At 42.7% G+C, this 20,902-nt stretch overlaps 1 protein-coding gene across 1 annotated transcript in view; it reads right to left on the minus strand.

Moving 5' to 3' along the window:
- Positions 1-20,902, minus strand: part of HCN1 (hyperpolarization activated cyclic nucleotide gated potassium channel 1) — a 363,494-nt gene that overhangs the window by 319,088 nt on the left and 23,504 nt on the right. Inside the window, exon 2 of the mRNA XM_038765920.1 lies at positions 9,009-9,432. Within this exon, the coding sequence (XP_038621848.1) occupies positions 9,009-9,432 (424 nt within the window). The remainder of the gene's footprint in view (positions 1-9,008; positions 9,433-20,902) is intronic.

The following is a 20,902-nucleotide window of genomic DNA, read 5'->3' on the forward strand; positions in this document are numbered from 1 at the left end:
CCTGGCACATAGTAAGCACTTATATACCATAAAAAAATGGCAGGGTTGCAGTGTTATCAAGAGCTTAGAATAGTGCTTGGCACATAGTAAGCGCTTAACAAATACCATCATTATTATTATCAAGGGAAAGCCAAGCCTCGCTGGTGGTGAGGAGGAAGTTGAATGAATCTACTTGATGAAGTAGATCAAGGATGAAGAAAAAGATGTGTGTGGAAATCACAGAGATTTGGAAGGGGAGGGCAGTGAGGGAAAAGACTGCTGGGAGTCAGGAGTCAGGGTGAGATAACCGATGATGTTTTGGAGGAATAAAGGTTCTCTAGACTGTAAAGTCTTTATGAGCAGGGAATAATAATAATAATAATAATAATAATAATAACAACAACAACAATAATAATAATAATAATGGCATTTGTTAAGCACTTAGTAAGTGCTGAGAACTGTTTTAAGTGCTGGGGTAGATACAAGGTAATCAAGTTGTCCCACAAGGGGCTCACAGTCTTAATCCCCATTTTATAGATGAGGGAACTGAGGCCCAGAGAAGTCAAGTGACTTGCCCAAAGTCACACAGCTGATCAGTGGCAGAGCCGGGATTAGAACCCACAATCTCTGACTCCCAAGCCCGTGCTCTTTCCACTATGCCACGCTGCTTCTCTAGTGTCTGCTAATGTGTCTGCTAATTCTGTTGTACTATATTCTTCCAAGTGCTTAGTACAGTGCTCTGCACATAGTAAGCATTCAGAAACCATTGATTGAATGGGGGAATGATGGGAGGGATGAAGTGGAAGTAAGGGAAAGAGGGAGAGAGCATACTCACCCCGCATCCTAGCCCTTAAGTACATATCCACATACCCTCCTAGTCACCTAATCTGTAATTCATTTCAATGTGTATCTCCTGCACTAGACTGGGAGCTCCTTATGGGCAGGGAATGTGTCTACCTTACATTACTGTCTCATTCTCTCCCAGGCACCCAATACACTGCTTGGCACTCAGTAAGCACTCAATAAATCATCATCATCATCATCAATCGTATTTATTGAGTGCTTACTATGTGCAGAGCACTGTACTAAGCACTTGGGAAGTACAAATTGGCAACATATAGAGACAGTCCCTACCCAACAGTGGGCTCACAGTCTAAAAGGGGGAGACAGAGAACAAAACCAAACATACTAACAAAATAAAATAAATAGAATAGATATGTACAAATAAAATAAATAAATAGAGTAATAAATATGTACAAACATATATACATATATACAGGTGCTGTGGGGAAGGGAAGGAGGTAAGATGGGGGGGATGGAGAGGGGGACGAGGGGGAGAGGAAGGAAGGGGCTCAGTCTGGGAAGGCCTCCTGGAGGAGGTGAGCTCTCAGCAGGGCCTTGAAGGGAGGAAGAGAGCTAGTTTGGCGGATGGGCAGAGGGAGGGCATTCCAGGCCCGGGGGATGACGTGGGCCGGGGGTCGATGGCGGGACAGGCGAGAGCGAGGTACGGTGAGGAGATCAGCGGCAGAGGAGCGGAGGGTGTGGGCTGGGCTGTAGAAGGAGAGAAGGGAGGTGAGGTAGGAGGGGGCGAGGTGATGGAGAGCCTTGAAGCCCAGGGTGAGGAGTTTCTGCCTGATGCGCAGATTGATTGGTAGCCACTGGAGATTTTTGAGGAGGGGAGTAATATGCCCAAAGCGTTTCTGGACAAAGATAATCCGGGCAGCAGCATGAAGTATGGATTGAAGTGGAGAGAGACATGAAGATGGGAGATCAGAGAGAAGGCTGATGCAGTAGTCCAGACAGGATAGGATGAGAGCTTGAATGAGCAGGGTAGCGGTTGGGATGGAGAGGAAAGGGTGGATAAATAAAATAAATAAATAAATAAATAATAAATAAAATAAATATAAAGTAATAAAAATAAATAAATAAATAAATACCACTGATTGACTGGAGGGAGGGAGTGGAGAGGGCAGACCAATATGGCATCTCTTCTGTCATCCAAATCTGTCCTCCTCCTGATTTTCCCATCAATGTAGATGGCATCACCATCTTTCCTGTCTCACAAGTCCACAATGTTGGCATTGTCCTCCACTCATCTCTCTCATTCTACACACATATTCAATCTGTCACTAAATCCTGTCTGTTCAACCTTCATAGCATCACCAAAAATCCACCCTTTCCTCTCCATTGAGAATGCTACCACATTAATCCAAGCTCTTATCCTATCCTGCCTTGATTAGTGCATCGGCCTCCTTGCTGACCTCCCTGCCTCCTGTCTCTCCCCACTCCAGTCCATACTTCACTCTGCTGCCTGGATCATTTTTCTACAGAAAAACTCAGTCTGTGTTTCCCCACTCCTCAAGAACCACCCACCTCTGCCTTAAATAGAAACTCCTTATCGGTTTTAAAGCACTCAATCACCTTGCCGCTTCCTATCTCAACTCTGGTCTCCTACTATAACCCAGCCTGCACACTTCGCTCCTCTAAAACCTACCTACTGACTGTACATCAATCTTGTCTATCTCATCACAATCCTCTCACCCATGCCCTGCCTCTGGCCTGGAACACCCTCCCTCTTCATATCCTGCAGATAATTCCTCTCCCCCACTTCAAAGCCTCAATGAAGGAACATCTCCTCCAAGAAGCCTTCCCTGACTGAGCCCTCTTTTCCTCTTCTCCCACTCCCTTCTACATTGCCCTTGTACTTGGATTTGCTCCCTCTATTCACCCCTCCCTCAGCCCCACAGCACATATCCATAATCATATCCATAATTCATTTCTATTAATGTCAGTCTCCCCCTCTAAACTGTAAGCTCGCTGTGGACAGGGTACAGGTCTACCAACTCTATTAAACTGTTATACTGTACTCTCCCAAGCATTTAGTTTGGTGCTTTGCGCACAGTGAGCACTCAATAAATACAATTTATTGATTATAACTTTTGTCTTTATTATTAAGTGCTCACAGCCTGGTGAGCTGGAGGTACTAAGAAGTGGTCAGGAAAAGGGAATCAGTCTGTGGGTCTTTGGTATTCCTGTCTCCTTCAGTACCCAGCGAAACCATCTGCCTTTTCCAAATTCTGGGCCAACACCAAATAGTCAGATATGCTCTGGGGAGGGTATTTAATTATTCACAGCCCGGAAAATGCTATAGCATTTGCAAAAGTGGAATCCCAAGGACAAAACCTAAGGTAGAACCCACAACTCTCTCTACACAGAGTCGCTCTGAACTCAAAGAGTGGATACATCTGCACTGTTTCTTTTGGAAAATTTGTACTGGCAGCAATCCCTGGGTAGCTGTGACTGATCAAGAACAATTTTGGTTCTTTGTCATCATGAGCAGGTCAATACAATTTCCACCGTAGGGTAAGCCTCCTTTACTTCTTGTTGGTTAACCGTTATTCTGACTTCCAAACATTCCCTGTGTTCTTTGTCTACTTCATGCACTCCTTTGGAGTTCCATCGGAAAGCAAAACTACAACCCTTGAATACAAGGAGCTTACAAGCTAAAGATTCCTTTGAGTTCACCCTGAGTTCACATCTTCCTTGCGGTTCTGACTTGAGATGTGCTTTTGATCCATGGCATTGTTGAATATTTTATGATGATGATAATGTTGAGAAGGCAGAGTGTCACGCTGAGGCATGGTGTCCACCTGCTGAGGCATAGAGTGCATTGAGTCCCCAGCACTTACGTGCATATCTGTAATTTATTTATATTAATGACCTTCTCCCCCTCTAGGCTGTAACCTATTCGTGGGCAGTCAGTATTTATTGAGCACTTACTGTGTGCACAACACTATACTAAGTGCTTGGGAGAGTACAATATAACAATAAACAGAAACATTCCCTGCCCACAACAAGCTTACAGTCTAGACAGACATTAATACAAATAAATAAATGACAGATATGGACATATGTGCTGTGGGGCTGGGCGGGGGGAAGCATAAAAGAAGCAGGTCAGGGAGGCGTAGAAGGGGGTGGGAGAAGAGGAAAGGAGGGCTGACTCAGGGAAAGCCTCTTGGAGGAGATGCAGGGAAAGTGCCTACCAACTCTGTTATATTGTACTCTCCCAAGCACTTAGTACAGTGCTGTCTACACAGTAAGTGCTCAATAAATCCATTGATTGAGATTGGATACACAGGGGTTACTAAGTGCTCCAGGCCTGGATAGCCAGCTCACAAGTAAGCGTGTAAATATGATTAAAAGAATGAATGAATGAATGAAATATACCATGTCATCAACAGGACCTAAAAGTGGGGTGGTACCTTCCACCCAAATAAGCTGAGACCAGATCTTACCCCAGCTGTTGTTTCTAGGATTGCAAGGAAATGAACTTCCCTTCAGATTTTCCATGGGCCATTTAAGCAATCACAATTACATGCTGTAGAATTTATTAAGAGCAAAAGTTAGACAACTTTGAGAATATATCATATGAACTGCATGGCGTAATGGTTCTCTATGCTTCAGTTACCTCATCTGTGAAATGGGGACTGAGCTTGTAAGCCCTAAGTGGGACAGGGACTGTGTCCAACCCAATTTTCCTGTATCCAACCCAGTGCCTGGCATAAAATAAGCTCTCAACAAATGTTGTTATTATTGCTATTATTAACTGTCACCAGAGTTGGGGGCAAACACTTAGGCTAGGGAAAGCTAAGCAATGTGGCCCAGTAAAAAAATAGATGATGAGGAGACCTGGATGTTAATCCCGACTCCGCCACTTACACACTGTGTGACTTTGGGTAAGATTGCCCAACTTCTCTGGGACTCAGTTTGCTCATCTGCAAAATAGAGATTAAATACATGTTCTTCCTTCCCCTTGGACTGTGATGCTCATGTGGGACAGGGAATGTGTCTGATTGCATTATCTGCCCTGGTGCTTAACACAGTGGTTGGCAAAAACTTAAATACTATTATTATTATTATCATTAAGACTTTGGTTAAAGCATGGAAAACCACAGTATAAGAGCTTCTTGTGGCAGGAAGCACTAGATTTCCAGATCCTTAGGGAGCCCATTAAGCCAGAGAAATGGAAGGAAAATCCATCAATGGTATTTATTGGATACTTACTATGTGCCGAGCACTCTACCAAACATTAGGGAGAGCTCAATGCAATAAAGTTGGTAGAAACCTCAAGAACCCTGCCCTCAAGAAGCTTCTAATCTAGTCTAGAGGGTGGTTTGCCCTGTTTAAATGTAGGTGGTAGGTTTCTGAATTGAGAGCAAGTCCTGTTTACAACCAAAACAGTTCTGTAATCCCCTTCAGAACTTTGAGGCTCAACTGAGAGAAAAGCAGAGCAGAAAGAGATGATGAAAATTCTCACTGCACGACCAAATCTGACCAGGTTAACTACGCAGAGTGGTTCCCACAGCCCTTTAGGTCCCTCTGTACTGTAAGCTCATTCTGGGCAGGGAATGCATCTGCTATATTCTTCTGTTGTACTCTCCCAAGTGCTTAATACAGTGATCTGCACACAGTAAGGACTCAATAAATATGATTGAATGAGTGAATGAATAAAGAAGGTCAGAAAATGACAGTCGCACTGGAAAAGATCGTAATATTAACATCTAGACTGTAAGTTCATTGTGGGCAGGGAGCGTGTCTATCAACTCTGTTATACTGTACTCTCCCAAGAGCATTGTACAGTGCTCTACACACGGTAAAGGCTCAATAAATACAACTGATTGAGGAATAGCCAATGGAGCAGTGTTCTGCCTAACAATGCTAACAATAATTGTAGTATTTGTTAAGCACTTACTATATACCAAGCCCTGTACTAAGTGCTGGATAGAGATAAGATAATCAGAGCCGACACAATCCTGGTCCCACATGGAGCTCAGAGTCTAAGTAGGAGGGAGACAGGTATTAAATCTCTATTTTACAGATGAGGAAACAGACACAAAACAGTCAGATGACTACTGCAAAGTCATATGGCAGGCAAGTAGCAGAAGGAGGATTAGCTGACTGCTGGAAAGTGCTAAGTGCTTAGAACAGTGCTTTGCACACAGTAAGCGCTCCATAATTATGATTGAATGAATGACTCATCACTGTGGTGCCAGGGGGGATGGAAGGGAGGGGGGAATCCTGAGACCAAATTACTCATTTGGCCAAAAAAAAAAAAACCATGGAGGAGATGTGGGAAAAAACAACAATAACGTAAACCAATCAATCAATCCATCCATCAAACCATGGTAGACTCTGCCAATAGCCGTTTCTGGCAACAACTAGTCTTGCATATGGAAAGAAATCAAAACCCTGTATTGGGCTTTTTAGCCAAATATCAGCTATATAGCATGTCTCCAGGGGACAAGAAATGACATGAAATCAACTCTCAATTAGTCAGGGGATAATTAATGAGAACAGCTAACCTCCTGTTACCTGTCTCTGTCCACTGCTTATTAGTATCTCAAAATAGGCAGGTAGGGGCCAGGAGAGGATAATATCCAAGGCCTAAATGTAATTTTTGGAATATCTCTTGAGTTCACTTGTCCTTGCTACCTCTGTTTCTTATCACCCCCATTGCCCTGTACAATGCACTGCTAATTATGTTGTCAACCCAGGAAGTACAAATATTCTTTCTTCCCCCACAGACAATTTATTCAAAAGTTCGTATTGATTGCTTACTTTACATAGCTAATCAATCATGGTTTTTGTTTGATTTGTAGCTCTGATTTTTGTCTAAGGTGTTCCGCATTGGCTGAAAACATATGTTTTCTTGTAACTGGTTAAAAAGCCTGTGTAGAAAAAAGTCTTACTATGATATAGTTTAAAGTATCCATTCATATTATATTTGATTTTTAACAAGGAAGTCTCCCATAGCCTAAAAACGTTCCATTTTTAAGACACTTTAGCACTGCATTTATGCAGTGTTTCAGTGCAGTACATCTTTTATTGAAATCACTTGAACAACAACAACAACAAAATTACGGCACAAAATCAAAGGCTCTGCAATGAAACAGTAGAAAACAAAGACTAAGTGTTTCCTGAAATTCAACGCAATGATTTGGTTAAATCTGAAGGAAAAACTTAGTCCCAACAAGAATCATTCCTCTAATCTTCAGAGGGGAACTCTTCTTACCTCCGAAGCTTTTCCTCCTGGCTACACTGCATTTTCTCATCCCAGAACAAAATGCTGGGATAAAGCGAAGACTTTCCATGAAACCAGGGGCTCAGAGGTACAGTTAAGTGGCCACACTGGGTTTAGATCAGTGTGTTGGCCAGTGCCTGGTGCAGGAGGGGTGTGTGGGAGAGACACTCAGCCAGCAGAAATGCATCAAAACCTTGATCATTTTCAGATCCTTGTGGATCGGTGCAGGGGAGAGAGGATGAAGCCAATATAAGTCTGGAAAGGTATTTCACTTTTGAAAATGACAAAAGAAAAACTTCCAACTCCAGTGAAAGGAAGAGAAGCAGCGTGGCCTAGTGGAAAGAGCACGGGCCTGGGATGCAGAGGACCTGGATTCTAATCCTGGCTCTGCCAATTGCTTGCTGTGTGACCTGGGGCAAGTCATTTCACTTCTTTGTGCCTCAGTTGCCTCAAATGTAAAATGGGGATTAAATCCTAATCCCTATTCTTTAGACTGTGAGCCCCAAGTGGGACAGGGACTGTGTCCACTCTGTTAAACTTGTACGTACCCCAGCACTTAGAACAGTACTTGACACACAGTAAGTGCTTAACAAATACCATAAAAAAGGGAAAGTTTACTAGGGGAGGGAGGAGTGCTGGGGTGAAGTGAGAAATAAATCACCTTTTGGAGCTACTAGAAGCTTAAGACAGTTATTATTGTTGTTGTTATTAATAATACTAATAATAACAATAATAATGACATGCCAAGCACTTACTACGTGCAGAGCACTGCATTTGGCGTTGGAGTAGATCAGGTTGCCAGTCTAAATAGAAGCTAGACCAGGTATTAAATCCTCAATTTACTGATGATGAAACTGAGGCACAGAGAAGTTAGGTGACTTGCCCAAGGTCACACAGCAGGTGAATGGCACACGCAGTACTAGAACCCCAATCCTCTGACTCCCACACCTGTGTTAGAAACACCCTTTTCAAAGCCCAAGTTAAATGTGCCCCAATGAACAAACGTACCAGGTGGTCAAATTGAAACTCCCACAGAACTCACTGGGAAGCAGTAAGAAGGAGAAATGTTACCCGATCTCATGGGGTGACAACAAATGTCTGATTTTGAAAGTGTTATTCCTGGATTCATAAACCAGCTGTGCAAAAGTAGAAAATGTGCACACGTGCACACACACACACGTCAGCAGGGACTGCAAACCTTCACATTCTCTTCAGTTCCCCAGAGAAAACCCTTTTGGTGATAATGGCAGTTTGACCTTACATACCTAAGTCCCCATGAGACTGCAAGACTGAAAACTTTATTTATTTATTTTGTGAAGAGAATATAATAATAATTCTGGTATTTGTTAAGCATGTTCTATGTGCCAGGCACTATACTAAACGTGGGGGTAGATACAAGGTAATCAAATTGGACACAATCCCTGTCCCACTTGGGGCTCACATCCTTAATCCCCATTTTACAGATGAGGCTCCTGAAGCAGAGAAAAATTAAGTGACTTCCCCGAGGTCGCCCAGCAGACAAGTGGCAGAGTCGGGATCAGAACCCAGGTCCTTCAGACTCCCAGACTCATGCTCTACCCACTAGGTCACGTTGCTTCTCTATTCTCCAGAATATGCATTTGGGTTATTGGTTGATCAACTTTTCAAAAGCGTAGACAACCAAGGATGCTTGCATCCAAATTTTTCAATTGACTGGAATTTAATCAGAGCCATTATTCAAGGGCAGGTCCAGTAAACTTCTTCTAGTGATCCTTGGCATTAAATCTGATACTATCTTTTCAGACAGTCACGAAATAGCTTTTATCTCTCATATAAGAGGGAACTGAAAAGGTATATGGATTTTTTTCAAACTAGATTTTAAAACACATAATAAAGCTTAGTTTGGCAAACAGTGCAGTCTTACACAGCTATATTTTATTTTCAGCAAAATAAAAAGGACGTGCCTTACCTCTTCCCATTGATGTATGTATCTAATTAACCTTGAAAGCCGGAGTAAACGTAAGAGGCTGAGGATTTTTGTAAATCTCACAATCCGAAGTGCTCTAGCTGTCTTGTAAACATCTGAATCCATTCCTTTTTCTACAATGAGAAAGATATAATCCACTGGTATTGATGAGATGAAGTCAACCACAAACCAGCTTTTTAAATAATTCATCTTGATCACTTTAGGGTCCAATATGATTTCAGAACTGTCTTCATTGACAGTCCCAGTCCTAAAATTCATGATCAAGTCCAAAAGGAAAACAGTGTCTGATGCCACATTGAAAATAATCCAGGGTGTTGTAGTTTGTTCTGTAAAGAATGTGATTCCAACTGGTATGATGACAAGATTTCCAACCATCATTATAAGCATTATTAAGTCCCAATAAAACCTAAAACAAATACAGAAAAATATTTTAAATATCACATTTCAACATTAAGCTCCAGCTTGTTATTGCCCCCGCACAATTTCCCATTTGTTAGTAACCAAATCAATCATATTTATTGAGTGCTCACTGTGTGCAGAGCACTGTACTGAGCACTTGGGAGAATACAATACAACAGATTCGGTAGACATGTCCTCTGATCAGAACTTTCACTTGAAAATCCATCCCTACAGTAGGAATATGTTAAATTTAGCATCCTGGCTGACTAGTTGTAAAAGTAAAGTGAACCCAACAAACAACTTCATTAATAGCCTTCAGTGATAACTTCTAATATATTTGCATACCATGATATCAATAATCCATATTATCTCAGTGAGCAGCTTGTGGAATTGTAAATTACATATCTGAGTACGTGTAGGTAGATACTTTTTTATTCAAATTAATTTTCCTCTTTTCACATTTGAAGTAATTTATATAAAAGGGAAGATTGATCTAAGCATTTAGAGTGCTGCTATCATTTCACCCTGAAATGCATGGCACCAGGAATCAAGCAACATTAAAGCCAAGAACTATACTTCCCTAGATTGTAAGCTCCCTATTTTATTGTACAGTGTTCTGCACTCAATAAGCCTTAAGAAATACCACTGATCGAGAAAAGACGAATAATTGGTTTTTTGAAGTTTCTGTCCAAAGAGATAAAGTAGTTATTGCCATTTGTTAATCCATATTCAAATAATACAATAATAATAACAATAGTAATATTAAGCACTTACTCCATTCCAATGCTTACTGTGCTAAATGTTGGGGTAGACAGGGTATAATTGGATCAGACACAGTCCCTGTTCCACCAAGGGCTCATAATCTTAGAGAGGAATCTTATCCCCATTTTACCGATAAGAAAACTGCAGCACAGAAAGGTTAAGTGACTTGTCCAAGGTCACGTAGCCGGCAAGTGACAGAGGGACTAAAACCCATGGCTTCTGACTCCAGGCTTCTGCTGTATCCACAAGACCATGTTAACTCCCTAAATTTAATACTATTATAGTATCCATATTTGTAGATGTGGCTGTAAATAATTCATAGGTCACTAACACTCCAATTCACACTGTGTGTGTCCCCAGATTGTCCACAGCTGAGCTGGTCCTTACTACTTGTCTGTCCAGGTTTCTTAATCTGCCTCTTGGCCTTCCAGTCTTTCCAAAGTCTACAGAAGGAGTGAGACCCTTCTTCTCATCCCTGCCTCCCTCTTCTTGTCTTCGCCTATCATTGTCTCCCAACAGTCTGTTAGATGCCTGACTGTTTAAGGCTGGGCTTCCTTAAGCAGATAAAACATTCGCTCCGAATTCAAGAGACCAAGAGGCAGCCTCAAAAACAGTAACGGGTCCTGCAATTGGCAAAGGATGATCACTCCATGCTCAGTCAGTCAGTCAATTGTATTCCTAGAATACTTTCTGTGTTCAGAGCACTGTATGAAGCACTGAGGGGAGAGTTCAATACACTCACTCCCTTGGTGACCTCATTCGCTCCCACGGCTTCAACTATCATGTCTACACTGATGACACCCAAATCTACATCTCTGCCCCTGCTCTCTCCCCCTCCCTCCAGGCTTGCAGCTCCTCCTGCCTTCAGGACATCTCCATCTGGATGTCTGCCCGCCACCTAAAACTCAACATGTCCAAGACTGAACACCTTGTCTTCCCTCCCAAACCCTGCCCTCTCCCTGACTTTCCCATCACTGTTGACGGCACTACCATCCTTCCCGTCTCACAAGCCCGCAACCTTGGTGTCATCATCGACTCCACTCTCTCATTCACCCCTCACATCCAAGCCGTCACCAAAACCTACCAGTCTCAGCTCCGCAACATTGCCAAGATCCGCCCTTTCCTCTCCATCCAAACCGCTACCCTGCTCGTTCAAGCTCTCATCCTATCCCGTCTGGACTATTGCATCAGCCTTCTCTCTGATCTCCCATCCTCGTGTCTCCCCCCACTTCAATCCAGACTTCATGCTGCTGCCCGGATTGTCTTTGTCCAGAAACGCTCTGGGCATGTTATTCCCCTCCTCAAAAATCTCCAGTGGCTACCAATCAATCTGCTCATCAGGCAGAAACTCCTCACCCTCGGCTTCAAGGCTCTCCATCACCTCGCCCCCTCCTACCTCACCTCCCTTCTCTCCTTCTACAGCCCAGCCCGCACCCTCCGCTCCTCTGCCACTAATCTCCCCACCATGCCTCATTCTCGCCTGTCCCACCATCAACCCCCGGCCCACGTCATCCCCCTGGCCTGGAATGCCCTCCCTCTGCCCCTCTGCCAAGCTAGCTCTCTTCCTCCCTTCAAGGCCCTATTGAGAGCTCACCTCCTCCAGGAGGCCTTCCCAGACTGAGCCCCCCCCTTCCTCTCCCCCTCGCCCCCCTCTCCATCCCCCCGTCTTACCTCCTTCCCTTCCCCACAGCACCTATATATATGTATATATGTTTGTACATATTTATTACTCTATTTATTTATTTATTTTACTTGTACATATCTATTCTATTTATTTTATTTTGTTAATCTGTTTGGTTTTGTTCTCTGTCTCCCCCTTCTAGACTGTGAGCCCACTGTTGGGTAGGGACTGTCTCTATATGTTGCCAACTTGTACTTCCCAAGCGCTTAGTACAGTGCTCTGCACACAGTAAGCGCTCACTAAATATGATTGATTGATTGAATATAACAGACACATTCCCTGCCCACAAAGAGCTTACAGTCCAGAGACCCACGGTACGAATCAGAAAGACAATGATCCATAATCCTTTGCAGCCATGTGTACCAATATTGTTTTAAATGGTTTTCTTTTTTCAGTGTGTGGCATGTACCAACTAATAGCCTCAGGATAGATTAGAAGAAACTAAACTCATTCACTGAAACAGGCATCACTTCACTGTAGAATAAAATTGTGCAAACCTTAAATGGAAGAACAGCCAGGTTATTCACCTTTAGTGATCTCATTTATTTCCTTCATTTGCTCTCAGCCTCCCTGCTTCACCCTACCCTCCATAGCTCTTTTTAAAAAGGAACAATTTTAACATTTCCTGTAGTTTGTTGGGTGAATAATTTTTTTGAACATAGCCTAGGCAAAGATACTCCCCAAATGCTTAGTTGTCTCAGTTTGTAAAGTAACCCCATTTTTTCATGACATGGTTCGAATAAAACATACCCATAAAAACAGTCTGCATGTTCCACTGACTCATATATGCTTTTGAAGGCAGTTAACTAAGTCATCAAAAACAGCCAATGGCAACATACCTAAACAGAATATACAACCCTACTTAAATCTTCTAATATTTCTTATTATAGATTTTTTCCCAGTGCACTGTGCAATCATATTACATTGAAGGTAACAAATGATGACATATCATAAGAGCTGAAGATACATCATGTCTCCATTTTCAAGGGAAAGTCTTCAAGAATGACCAATTTCACTGATTCTTTGTAATGGGAATAATGTTAACCCATTTGGGACTCTGTCCCTTGGAGCTTTTTAAAAAATATCAAACCACACAAATTTACTGATCCATTAATCTTCACAACTTCCACCTGAAGTAGTTGTCAAGTATCATTGATCTCATTTCTGGATAACAAAAACATGTTGTTTGGGACTGTGTACTTTGCAACAGTTTCTCTAGTCAGCCTCATTTCATTTATTCATTCATCATCCATTCTGCTACTCTGGTAAATGAAAGATAAAAAGCACAGGTCAAGATCAATTAGAGCCCACACCAAAACTAAAGTCTGGTCAATTATTGACCAATGGGGAGGGAACCTATTTAATGTTAGCCGTTGCAGGAAATGATTGAGTTTGGGATGGAAATCTTATTACTAAATATTTTAATTAGCATTTTATTTTGAAATCCTAAAAGTCTCAAATTTGTCCTTTGCTCCTGATAAAGCAATGGATGGAGCCTGGCCCTGGGAGTCAGAAGGATCTGTGTTCTAATCCCTGCTCTGCCATATCTGCTGTGTGATTTTAGGCAAGTCAGTTTTGACACCTGTCTACATGTTTTGTTTAGTTGTCTGTCTCCCCCTTCTAGACTGTGATCCCATTGTTGGGTAGGGTCCGTCTCTTTATGTCGCCAATTTGTACTTCCCAAATGCTTAGTACAGTGCTCTGCACACAGTAAGCCCTCAATAAATATGATTGATTGAATGAATGAATGAATTAATTAATTAATTAATTAATTAATTAATTAATGAAAGAAAGAAAGTCACTTAAGTTCTCTGGGCCTCAGTTACCTCATCTGCAAAATGGGGATTAAGACTGTAAACCCCATGTGGGTTAGGGACTGTGTCAAACCTGATTAACTTGTATCAACTCCAGTGCTTTGAACATTGCTTGGCACTTGGTAAGTGCTTAACAAGTACCATAATTATTATTACTAGCTTCTGGGAACATCCCATCTTATGTGCCATAACTTAGCTAGCTCATTTTCTTCGGTGATATTCTAACCAAATAATGAATTAGCCAGAGTGGGATTAACTTCTATTTACACTCTAGGTGACTGATTTATCTTCCTTTGGGGCTTCATTATTCTCTGCTAAATGTTAAACCCTTCTCCCTTCCTGGATAGATATCCCATTTTCCACACTTGATATACATGCTAAAAGCTTCCTACTTTTCTTTCCCTCTTATCTCCTCCCCCAGACACTCTTTTCCAATTTTCCTTTTCCTACTGAAAAGGAAGCCAAAGAAGAAAGATCTATGGCACAAAAAGGCACATTATCGGAGCAGTTATAACAGGGATGATTCCACAGGCAAAGAAAGAGAGGCTTGGGGTAGTTGTCTCCTGATAATGAGAGAGGTTTCAGAGTGGGACTACAAGTTGTAAACCCAAGAGCACTGCTTGATCCTCTCAAAACAACTTCCGTCGAATCACAAACCTTTCTTTGCTCCACGTAAATCAGTTCTTAATTGTCTCCTACTCCATTCATTCAATCATTTTTATTGAGCGCTTACTGTGTACAGAGCACTGAACTAAGCACTTGGGAGAGTATGAAGTATGAGTATGAAGCAGCATGGCTCAGTGGGAAAGAGCACGGGCTTTGGAGTCAGAGGTCATGGGTTCAAAACCTGGCTCTGCCACTTGTCAGCTGTGTGACTTTGGGCAAGTCACTTAACTTCTCTGTGCCTCAGTTCCCTCATCTGTAAAATGGGGATGAAGACTGTGAGCCCCTCGTGGGACAACCTCATCAACTTGTATCCCCCCAGCGCTTAGAACACTGCTTTGCACACAGTAAGCGTTTAATAAATGTCATCATTATTATTATAATACAACAATAAATGGACACATTCCCTGCCCGCAACAAGCTTACAGTCTAGAGCCTGTCTAGACTGCAAGGTCATTGTGGTCAAGGAATGGTCTGCCAATTCCCTTGTGTTGTACTCTCCCAAATGCTTAGAACAGTGCCCTGCACACAGTGAGCGCTCAATAAACACCACTGACTGATGGATTAAAAATGATCTGTCCACAGGGAACAAGGCTTCAGAAAGAACACTTGCCCAGCACTGACTCAGTCAGTAGTTACAAGGTGCAAGAGGAACCATTTGCTTTGGTGGTAGGAATCCTTTGGTGATTTTTGAATCTAAAAGAAACTCCTCATTCCCACCAACAGAATTATACAGAGCCATCTTTGGGCACTGAACTTTACTAGATGCTGAAACTATTAAAAAAGATGTCTAAGACACAGGCCTACTCTAGATCACTATGATTAGGTTGGGGAATTAGTACATTCTGCTTGGTCAACTCCTCTCTGACCCCTTTGCACACATCGAAGGTAAGCAGTTACCTCATCTGGAAAATGGGGGTGAAGATGGTGAGCCCCAGCTGGGACAACCTAATAACCTCATATCTCCTCCAGCACTTAGAACAGTACTTGGCACATAGTGAGTGTTTAACAAATATTATCATTATTATTAAGAAATCATCCCATTTTATGTTGGTTGTTTCTGCATCTGCTTTGCACACCTCAAAACTTTTGTTTCCCTATTTCTACTGACAATGATTTTATTCATATAATAAAGAAATAATAAATAAATGTAATACATATCACTGCAATTTATTAGAGGTTTTTACTGAAATGTAAAGTTGTACATTACCCCTAAGGTTTATCCTTACTGATTTTTTTCAAGTAATTGTTGGTCAAGCAACATGGCCTAGAGGAAAGAGGGCAGACTGGAAGACAGGAGACCTGGGTTCTAATCGCACTTTACCTCTTGCCTGCTGGGTGATCTAGGGCAAGTCACTTTGCTTGCCTGTGCCTCAGTTTTCTCATGTGTTCACCATCTCCCTTAGACTGTGTGCCCCATGGGGGATAGGGATTTTGCCCAATCTGATTGCATTATATCAGCCCCAAGGCTTAGTAGTTGGTCCATAGCAAGTGATTAATATTAAACAAAAGCTCCTCACTACTGGCTTCAAAGCTCTTTATCACCTTGTCCCTTGTTACCTCATCTCTCTTCTCTCCTTCTGCATCCCAGCCCACACACGCGGCTCCTCTGGTGCAAACCTTCTCACAGTGCCTCCATCTTGCCTGTCTTGCTGCCAACCCCTGGCCCATGCCCTAACTTTGGCCTAGAACGCCTTCCCTCCTCAAATCCACAAACAATCACTCTTCCCCCCTTCAAAGCACAGTTCCTCCAAGAGGCCTTCCCAGACTAAGCCCCGCTTTTCTCCAGCTTCCCCCCTTCTGCGTCACCTCAACGCTCTCCCTTTGCTCTTCCTCCCCCTCCCCACAGCACTTATGTATGTATACATGTGTATATCTATAATTTATTTATATTGATGCCTGTTTACTTGTTTTGATGTCTACCTCTCTCCACCCCAGATTGTAAGCCCACTGTGAGCAGGGATTGTCTCTATTGCTGAATTGCACTTTCCAAGCACTTAGTATAGTGCTCTGCACACTGTGAGCGCTCAATAAATACGACTGAATGAATGAATATGACAATTATTGTTAATATTATTTTCACATGAATCAGATAAATTGAGCCATAAAATGTCAGTGACTAATTCCCTGTCTTTGGGCTAAAAGTAAGGCTAAAGCCACATGGCTGGGGAACAGTAGGCTGGATGGAATCGATCCATCAAATTTACTGAGCGCTTCCTGTGTGCAAAGCACTGTACTAAGCATTTGGGAGAGTACAGAATAATAGAGTTGACAGATACTTTCCCTTCTCACAATGAGTTACAGTCTAGAGGGAGGGATGATGATAATTATGATGGTATTTGTTAAGTGCTTACTATGTGCCAGGCACTGTACTAAACTCTGGGGTGGATACAAGCAACTCGAGTTGAACACAGTCCCTGTCCCGTGTGGGGTTTACAGTCTCAATCCCCATTTTACAGATGAGGTTACTGAGGCCCAGAGAAGTGAAGTGACTTGCCCATGGTCACACAGCAGACAAGTGGTGGAGCCAAGAGACAGAAATTAATATAAATAAATTGCAGAAATGTACAGAAATCCTGTGGTGCTGAGGGTGGGATAAATGAAGTGCAGATCCAAGTGTGAGGGTGACACAGAAGGGAGAGGGAGTTGGGAAAATGAGGGCTTAGTAAAGGAAGGTCTTTTGGAGAAAGTAAGGCTGTGAAGTGGGGAGAGTGGTTGTCTGTTGGACATTAACGGGGACAGAGTTCCAGGTCAGAAGGAGAACATGGGAACGGGATGGGCGGCAAGACTCACAAGATCGGGGCACAGTGAGCAAGCTGCCACTAGAGGAGTGAAATACAATAATGATGGTATCTTTTATGTGCTTACTATATGCCAGGCATTGTAATAAGCGCTGGGGTAGATACAAGCAAATCAAGTTGGAAACAGTCCCTGTCTCATGTGGGACTCACAAGTCTGAACCCCCATTTTACAGATGAGGTAACTGAGGCACAGAGAAGGGAAGAGACCGGCCCAGGGTCACGCCACAGACAAGACAAGTGGTGGAGCTGGGATTAGAATCCATGATCTTCTGACTCTATAAGCTGGGCTGTAGTAGGAGATGAGTGTGGTAAGGGAGAAGCAGGTAAGGTGATTGAATGTTGCAAAGCCAATTGTGAGGAGCTTCAGTTTGACGTGGAGGTGGATGGGCAACAACTGGAGGTTCTTGAGGAGTGGAGAAACAAACACGGCCTGACAGGTTTTCTTAGAGAAATGATCCAAGCATCAGAGTGAAATATGGACTGGAGTGGGAAGAGACAGAAGGCAGGGAGGCCAGGAAGGAGACTAACGCAGTTGATTCTGGTGTTCAACTTTCTTAATAGTTTTCCTGTTGCAAAAAGGCTCACTATTTAATGCCATCTCTTTTATATTGTTTACTTACTACCAGGACAGGGCTCACCTGCAGTAGTGAAGAGCCGTGAAGAGTAGTGAAGAGAAGGCTGGCTTCTTAAATTTTTTTTTTGCAGAAGAGCACTTTGAGCCCACTCCTATACTGGCAGGTTGCCAGGATGGGGAACATCCCATCTCATAATGTACTAGCTTAAAACTTCAGTTGCCATGGGAAAGACAGAAAATGATGAAGGCAAAGGTTGGATTAGAACTACACAGAATTCCTGTCAGTTGTCTAACCCATTCTCACACTCTTAATAGAAATATTCATAATATCATTGTCAAAGACAATGTCTTCATGCTGGAGATTCACATAATCTATCCCCTTTGTTTCCTTTTTCAATTCCTTTAGCAGCATGTAGCAGCAGGGCGCAGTGGATAGAACATGGGCTTGAAAGTCAGGAGGTCATGGGTTTTGATCCAAACTACATCACTTGTCTGCTGTGTGACCTTGAGCAAGTCACTTCACTGGGCCTCAGTCCCTTTATCTGTAAAATAGGGATTAAAGCTGTGAGCCCCATGTGGAATATGGACTGAATCTACCCCAGTGCTAAGTACAGTGCCAGGCATATAACAAGTGCTTAACCAATATCATTGAAAAAAAATGGTGGCTGGATCAGATGACTTCTATAATTTTTTAAATGGTATTTAAGTGCTTACTACAGGCCAAGCACTGTTCTAAGCACTTCTACAGGCTTTCTCAAATCTTTCAATGGATACATAGATTACCTTAAATCAAAATTGAAACTTCTTTGAGGATGACTTCCCGGTTGATGTGGATGGAAAGACTAACAGGTGACTTTCTGAGGACACACAGAAAGTGTGTATGACTGAAGGTGCAACTGCTCCAACTTAGGCTTGGAACCTTGGCCTCTTTGAAGGTTTACATCATGAGTCATCTTAGGTTCTTGGTGAACTAATCAAGGCAGCCCAAACTGCTTAGTGAACTGCTTGTTTCCAGTTCTCAGCTGGGGTTAACACTTCTAATCATCATCATCATCATCAATCGTATTTATTGAGTGCTTACTGTGTGCAGAGCACTGTACTATGCGCTTGGGAAGTACAAGCTGGCAACATATAGAGACGCAGCATGGCTCAGTGGAAAAGAGCCCGGGCTTTGGAGTCAGAGGTCATGGGTTCAAATCCTGGCTCCGCCACTTGTCAGCTGTGTGACTTTGGGCAAGTCACTTCACTTCTCTGGGCCTCAGTTCCCTCATCTGTAAAATGGGGATGAAGACTGTGAGCCCCACGTGGGACAATCTCATGACCTTGTATCCCCCCAGTGCTTAGAACAGTGCTTTGCACATAGTAAGCGCTTAATAAATGCCATCATTATCATTATTATTATGGAGACAGTCCCTACCCAACAGTGGGCTCACAGTCTAAAAGGGAGAGACAGAGAACAAAACCAAACACACTAACAAAATAAAATGAATAGAATAGATATGTACAAGTAAAATAAATAAATAAATAAATAGAGTAATAAATATGTACAAACATATATACATATATACAGGTGCTGTGGGGAAGGGAAGGAGGTAAGATGGGGGGATGGAGGGAGAGGGGGATGAGGGGGAGAGGAAGGAAGGGGCTCAGTCTGGGAAGTCCTCCTGGGCTCAAGGGGTCGCATAACTAATGGTTACGAGTAATCTAATAGTTGTTGAACTCCAACTCCAAAGCTCCTTAATTATCATGCAGGTTGACAACTTAGCCTTCAAATTCAAAAGGTCCTTGCTTTCCCTTGAAGGGGACTGTAAGTAGTGATTCATTCATTCAGTCGTATTTATTGAGCACTTACTGTGTGCAGAGCACTGTACTAAGCACTTGGGAAGTACAAATCGGCAACATATAGAGACGGTCCCTATCCAACAAGGGTCTCACAGTCTAGAAGGGGGACGATGATCCTTTTTACCCCAGGAGACACCAGTAACCAAGTGAGTGGTTGCTAATCAGACAGTGTTTGTGGGCAGGGAATGTGACTGTTACATTGCTTCGTTGTACTCTCCTAAGTGCTTAGTATAGTGCTCTGCACACAGTAAGCACGCAATACATATCACTGACGGATTAATTCTCATTTATAATAAACTGGCCTAGATACTTGGAACCCAAGAACTCCACCTCTTACTATCAAGTTCTGGAAGCCATTAGGGAGAAAGTGGAGCCTAGTGGGAAGAGCACAGGTCTGAGCATCAAAGGAGCTGGGTTCTAATCCCAGCTCTGCCACTTATCTACTGTGTGACTTTGGGCAAGTCACTTAAATTCTTTGCACCTCAGTTCCCTCATCTACAAAATGGGGATTCAATACCTGTTCTCCTTCCTAGACTATAAGCCCCATGGGAGACCTAATCATCTTGCATCTTACCCAGCGCTTAGTACAGAACAGCGTGGCTCAGTGGAAAAGAGCCCGGGCTTTGGAGTCAGAGGTCATGGGTTCAAATCCCACCTCTGCCAATTGTCAGCTGTGTGACTCTGGGCAAGCCACTTAACTTCTCTGGGCCTCAGTTACTTCATCTGTAAAATGGGGATTAAGACTGTGAGCCCCCCGTGGGACACCCTGATCACCTTGTAACCTCCCCAGAGCTTAGATCAGTGCTTTGCACATAGTAAGCGCTTAATAAATGCCATTATTATTATTATTATTATTACAATGCTTGGAACATAATAAGTGCTTAACTCATTGTGGGTGGGGAATGTGCCTACCAACTCTGTTATACTGTACTCTCCCAAGGGCTGAGTACAGGGCTCCAAACAAAGTGGACACTCAATAAATATGACTGATTAACAAATACCACAATTTCAAGCTAAGGCAACTCTTCCCAGAATCTAACCACCTGCCATAATTGATCTTACACCACAGCACAGCAGCTATATTCTGAAAGAAAAAAAGTGCAAGATCTACCTTTAGGACACCTTACTCCAAAGGGAGCAGTTAGGTAGCTAAGTAAGTAGGTAAGTAAAAGGTAGGCAGGTGTCACCTAATTGCATAGCATTATCATCTTCAAGGTCTGGGAATAATACACAAAATTAGTGAAGACTGAAGAAAGACCTGATCGATTCACAACTAAAATGATGCTTTGGCTTTTAGGACATTCATTCATTCAATCGTATTTATTGAGTGCTTACTGTAT

Source organism: Tachyglossus aculeatus, chromosome 23 (genome assembly GCF_015852505.1).
Source record: "Tachyglossus aculeatus isolate mTacAcu1 chromosome 23, mTacAcu1.pri, whole genome shotgun sequence".
In the NCBI taxonomy this organism is placed as follows: Eukaryota; Metazoa; Chordata; class Mammalia; order Monotremata; family Tachyglossidae; genus Tachyglossus; species Tachyglossus aculeatus.